Source organism: Lactuca sativa, chromosome 3 (genome assembly GCF_002870075.4).
Source record: "Lactuca sativa cultivar Salinas chromosome 3, Lsat_Salinas_v11, whole genome shotgun sequence".
NCBI classification, from domain to species: Eukaryota; Viridiplantae; Streptophyta; class Magnoliopsida; order Asterales; family Asteraceae; genus Lactuca; species Lactuca sativa.
The window spans coordinates 96,900,204-96,906,526 of record NC_056625.2 but is presented as its reverse complement, the minus strand read 5'-3'; the positions used below and the strand labels follow the sequence as shown (position 1 = coordinate 96,906,526).

The 6,323-nt window shown below is 31.9% G+C and overlaps 1 protein-coding gene across 1 annotated transcript; it reads right to left on the bottom strand.

The window, feature by feature from the left end:
• LOC111895819 (sm-like protein LSM8) lies at positions 1-1,299 on the bottom strand. Its single transcript, XM_023891880.3, has 6 exons — positions 1,127-1,299; positions 829-909; positions 644-684; positions 502-576; positions 333-385; positions 1-208 (listed from the first exon to the last, which is right to left on the bottom strand). The coding sequence occupies exons 2-6, from the start codon at positions 863-865 to the stop codon at positions 118-120; spliced, it is 297 nt and encodes a 98-aa protein (XP_023747648.1). The 5' UTR covers positions 866-909; positions 1,127-1,299; the 3' UTR covers positions 1-117.
• Positions 1,300-6,323: the final 5,024 nt, after the last annotated feature.

Sequence of the window (6,323 nt, the reverse complement as noted above, 5' to 3'; positions counted from 1 at the left end):
TTTCAACCAAAAGCTAAAACAAATACATAGCATTAACAAATAGCAACCACTTCAGTTTTCATGTATCACATTTACTCCCCCTAAAACACATGATTTAATAAAATAAGATCATCATAATTAGTGAATAACAGGCCTTAGAGGATGAGCTCTCAGTTCAGCCAAATCCAAGCTTGCATCAAGCTCCTCATCCAGTTCCCCAATTATGCTTCTGCACAACAATCATTAGTATTAGTATTAATATTTAGGTGGTTTGTGTTCTAAATGAATAAAAGTAAACTCATTAAAATGGGTGTGATTAAAAGAAACTTAGAAAGTATAAAGTATAAACATACATGTTATCACCCCTTATGATGTAGAGGCCTAATACAAGTTGTTGAACTCCTTCCTGCAAGTTAAAACAGGATTTAATAATAGAAATGGAGAATATTTTACATTTGAATCAGCCTATTAACAAAACATATGTAAAGATCAAATTTTGAAAGATTAATGATAGTTTCCTACCTTGGTGGAATAAACTCGTTCGTGAGATTCATCCAGAATTATATTTGTTGCTTGGTCAAAACCTTTTAGAACTCCCTGAATGCAAATAATTGTAATTAGTACAAGAATTCATGTGTTGTGGGTTAAAAAAACTGAAACTTACCACTATGTTTCTTCCATCATTTGTGATAACTGAAATGATTTCTGTAGAGAGATGAAAAGAAGTTCTTTAGTAAATCAAGTATATTGAGTATAGAATTCTCTGAAAGAGTGCGTAATGTAAGAAGAAAGCATTTAAACGAATCTTTCACAACAAAATTTAATGAAAAGGAATGGAATTGTACTTACGATCAACAACAGATTCAAGCCCAGGGCCACCTAGCATTTTGACAATACCAGTTGTGATTCAATGCCTTCAATTGAAGAAATCTGAGAGTAGAAAGTTGTGGGGTGAAGGAGGAAATAAATTAGTGGCAGTTTATTAGAAGTTTGAATGAAAATTTCTACCTGATTTCTTGGATAAAAGCTTAATACAGTTCCATACTAAAACAAAACTTTGTATTCACTGAGGACTTTCATCAAACAGGTAGAATGCATATATAGTTTAAGAGATTCCACTCGAGAATGATAAATGCTTTGTACATACCTCGTTAATTTTACAGAAACAACGCAAAAAAACTCGAAGATTTGTTGTTGTCGCTTGCCTCACTTCACGTATTCTGTGATGGAATTTGGAGATGGAGGTTAATCGCAAGGAAAGGACGATCGTCGCACTCTTATTGCTCGAGAAGACTGCCCCAAGGTCACGAGTTAAGTCACGGGTTTAGGAACGGAAAATGTGTTTTTAGCTCCTTTTACTTTGACATAAACAAACTTTGGTCCCCGACTGTTTAAAGTAAGACCTAAAACCCCCTTAACTTTTAGGTTAATTATAAAAAATCAAAAATAATGGAAAAATGTGTTTTTAGCTCCCTTACACATTGTGATCTTTTTGGGAAGTGATGTTTTCACTTCAGAAATCGATTCATCTGTATAAGGTACAATACAATTACAATTATCATACAAGTCGTTAAAACATATATTTTATATGGATGGATTAATTTCTTAAGTGGAAATATCATCCGGTAGATAGTAATCTCAATGACTATTAGAAAATAAGTATTATATAATGAACACATGAAATGCAATATTAGGGTATAACCTCAAAGTTTGTAAAAAAGACATTTTAGAAAATTGTTTTATTTCCCAAATACTAAATTAGGGGGGGTTAGTTAGAAAATTGAAGATGCAGTTTGAAAATTTAACACGAAAGTCTCCCCGAAAAAACATAAATACTTTAAAATTATTACAGAAAGTAGTTTGGATTAGCGAAAGTAGGTCGATAATATAAGAAGCATTTCGAAAATATAATGGATTACTATAGAAAAGTCTCATTATCTTGGGAAATTTTTTAATAAAGTCTTAAAAAAATTTTAAACAGAAAAATTCTGATTATTCAACATTTTTCCCAAATTAACAAAAAAAAAACCATTTTTTATATTTGAACAACAAATGACGAATTATGTGATTTTCTCAAAATAATGAGATTTTTCTGTTCAAAAAAACATTAAGACTTTTTTAAAACTTTTCCCAGAAGTTGAGACTTTTCTGTAGATTTACCAAAATATAATAAGTTTTTCAAAAAATTTACAAGGAAGCAACATTTAAAAAAAAAATGAAAAGAAGTAGCATTTTGAAAAGGGATATCTCCAATAATGTACTAAAATTTTGGCTCAGTTTACGGTTTAGTTCCAAACAAGTTTTTTTATTTTTTTTTTTACAAAAAAATCTTAAAAACCGGCAAAATGTTGCATTTTGACCCGTTAGAATCGGAAACAAATTAATTTGGGATTATTTTGTAAACTAACATAATATATTGGGACTTTTCTACCCAAAAATAATATAAAATAACTTTGATTATTTTTATCATTATTATTTTATTAAAAGTTTAAATAAGTATATTATTTTTTAAATCTTTATTATTAATATTATTAAATAAATACTTGTATAAATACATTTTAAATAGTTCGTGAATATTTTCCAAGTAGCGATTAGTTTTGTTTCGACAAATAGTTGCTTAAATGAATAGTTTTCAAGCTGCAGCCTTTTGAAGATATCCCTTTTAATTTAGTTACATACTCTCCATCAACAATACTTTATGGATCATTTTTGTTGTCGCATTTTCAATATTAGACCATCCGTTATACCCACCACATACCACATATGTGGTGGGTGCTACATCAGCACCACATTTCACTACCACTAACATGGGATACTTACCACTAAACACACCACTCCACCTCATTTTTTTTATTTAAAGTTAATTCAAAAATACATTAAAAACATTTTTTTAATACTAGTTTTTCCATTAAATTAAAATACCAAATTACATTAAATAAAAACTAAATTAATTGAAATTAAAAAATAAAATAAAAATAACAATCAAAATAAAAATTACATTAGTTAAATTTAAAAAAAAAAAATTAAAAAAAAACATTAAAAAAAACTAAAAATTCCAACCATAAATAAAATAAACTACCCTCTACGCCTACGTCGGGCTCGAACCGACTTTTTCATTGCTTGGAAAAGTTCCAAGTCTTCGCCCTCAAGGTCGTCCGCTTTCATTTTCAAGATTTCCATACCGGTTTTTGTTTGGAGCGTCTCTTGTGCCTCTTGAAATGATGTTTGTGCTTCGATCATTTTTTGTTCCATCCGAGTCATCACCTCGGCCTTCGTTTCTTGAAGTTGCACATATCGATCAAATTTATTGCCAAACATATCCATAACACTAGAATTCGAAGATGTTGACGCCGCTTTTTTTGCTTTATTTCTTCCAACGGGCCGACGAAGAGGTTGGTCGTTTTCAAGATCTATCGGATCGTCGTTGATGTCGATGTGTGTTCGGTCGTCCGATTGTTGAGAAGTTCCTTCGGGGTTTCTCGAACGCTTTGAACCGGAAGATTGGGAACTTCCTTCCGTTTGCTCTTTCCATTTTGGGGCGTCTTTCAATTTTAGCAACTGTTTCATATACGGAAAAGCTTTGCGTGTTGGCGTTGTTTTTTCAAATTGGTCCATGGCCGCCTTGAAAACATCAAAATCGTTCGAGCCGCTTTTGCGTATGTTTAGGAGGTTGCTGTAGATTCCTCCAAACTCGGTGCATTTTAGTCGAATATCTCGCCATTTCGACGTAATTTGATCGGCATTTCGAGTTTCACTTTCCATTAACTCGTAAAAAAATGGCTCGGACTTTTTCCCAAAAACTTCCGTAAGGCTGGCTATCTCCTACAATTGGATCTTCGGAAGCCGCCACCCATGCCTCCGCTAACTTTTCTTCTTCTTCTTTTGTCCATGGGACCTTTTCTTGGGTGGTAGTGGGTCGGGCCGTTTTTTTTCCTTTTTTCTTTTTTGGTTGAGGTGGTGGTGAAGGTTGCGTTTCCGGAACAAAATCCGGCGAAAGTGGTGGTTGTGAGCTTGGTGGTTGTGAAATTGGTGGTTGTTGTTGTTGTGACGATTGTTGTTGGAGTTGTTGTAGTTGTTGGAATTGTTGAAATTGTTGGTATTGTTGTTGCATTTGTTGTTGTTGGAAAGCCGGAAAAGGTTGATATTGTTGTTGGAAAAGTGGTGTTTGTTGGATAGGGGAACCACTTTGAAGTAAATTGATAAAACCGCCTTGAGGTGACTCCATAGTCGGGAATTGTCGAGGTGTTGTATCTAACGCAAAAGCGTTATCGGGTTTGCGATTTCGGTAGTTTAGAGGGGTATTTTGGTTGGGATCCATGATTTTTGATTGTGAAGATGTAGTGTGTAGTTTGTGTATAGAGAAAGAAAAGAATGGTGTAAAAAATAAGGAGTAAAAATGTGGTATTTATAGGTAAATAAATTGTTTATTTATTTATTTTATTTTTTTTACAAAACTAACCGTTCAACGGCTAGACAACGGTCAAATTTTTGCATCTTAATCTCATTGGCCGTGCGACTTCGTTGCCCCGATAACGAGCCACCACGAAAACGAGCCACCATGAGACAACGGGGTGGTGTGCACGCCCGTTGTTCGTGGCCAGCTCGACCACAAAACTCTTCGTCGAACGTATACCGTTTGGCCTTAGGGGAGTTAACTTAAAAATAACAGGAAATTACTCTTGAGATTGGGTGGAGTCAATTTGAAACTGACAAGAGGGTTTGGTGGATGATTGTGTAATCATGAATAGTGTTTAGCCCAATATAAGTTGGGGATATCGAGTTCGAATTAAATTGGTCCTCTTTATTTATGTTTTATTTTCAGGTCGTAACGTAACATATCATGTCACGTTCAATCAACTTGTATTTACTTTCTGAAATCCGAAGTTTTAGTCATGAATCGATCAAAAAAATGTTTTTTTTTGTCCGGAACTCCATTTCGTACCAAGTGGTTATTGGGCTAAAAAAATTATTATTTTCTTAAAATCATATTAAAAAGTTGTTAGATTATTTAATTTCACTTTTTTAAATTTATTCTTTTTAATATTAATAAATAAATAATTATATAAATACACACACATATATATTATATATATAATGTATTTACTTAATAATTTTAATAATAAAGAATTTAAAAAATAATATACTTATTTAAAATTTTAATGATAATGATGATGATGATAATAATAATAATAATAATAATAATAATAATAATAATAATAATAATAATAATAATAATAAAATCAATAAAGTCTTTTTTTGCAGAAAAGTCCCAATATGTTAGGTAGTTTACGAAATAGTTTCAAATTAATTTGTTTGTGGTTCTAGCCAGTCAAAATGCAGCATTTTGCCAGTTTTTAGGATTTTTGTAAAAAAAAAATTAATTTGGAATTAAACCGTAAATTAAACCAAAATTTTGGGACTTTGTCGGAGATTTCTGTTTCGAAAAATTTGAAACCGGGAATCATTTTGAAAATATTACGAAAAACATAAACTCTTAGAAAAGCCAACCAAAATCACGATTCACACTTTTGTACTCGTCGTTCATAACAGAAAAAAAAACCCTACGCTCGTTCTCATCGTTTCAAAATCGACCAATCGTCTCAACTATTTCTAAACTCCAAATCACTTCTGTAGATCCATCATTTTGTTTTAGACTTTCAAAAATCGACCATTCCTATTATCTCTAAGGATTCACAAATTTCTACTTTGTCTAGTCATGAAAAATTAGGCTCCAACTCAAGAAACTCAGGTAAGAAATTAATTCTCATTATGTTAATCTACTATGTAAATGTTATTCTTTCAATATGTTATTATGTTATGTTAGTGTTTGAATGTTTTACGTTGATGTATAAAAATACATTGTTATTCTATTATTCGGGTTATATATTCCTAATACGGTTTATTTGTTTTTTTTTTTTCCGGTTATATTAAATCATTAATTATCTTGTACATGTTATTTGAGTAATACCCAAACCGATTAATACCTGAACTGAAAACCGAACCGATTAATCAATTTGGATAATACCCAAACCGATTAATACCCGAACTGAATCGAACCCAAATTGGTTAATCGGTTCGATTTTCAGTTCATGCAATTACCGTTATTCGATTTTCGGGTTATTCAGATTCGGATCTATTCGGTCAGGTTCCAACCCAAATAACATCCTTAATAATTACATTCATTTGTATCAAACATGGTACAATAAACGTCGATTTGGGACTTTAGGCTTGTGATTTGTGAATTGATATCTAGAACCCATCACACTTCCCTCAAATTTGTACCTATGTTCCTAGAATCCATCCTCAAACTCGTCCATAACTAAAATTTTAATCAAATACTAAAA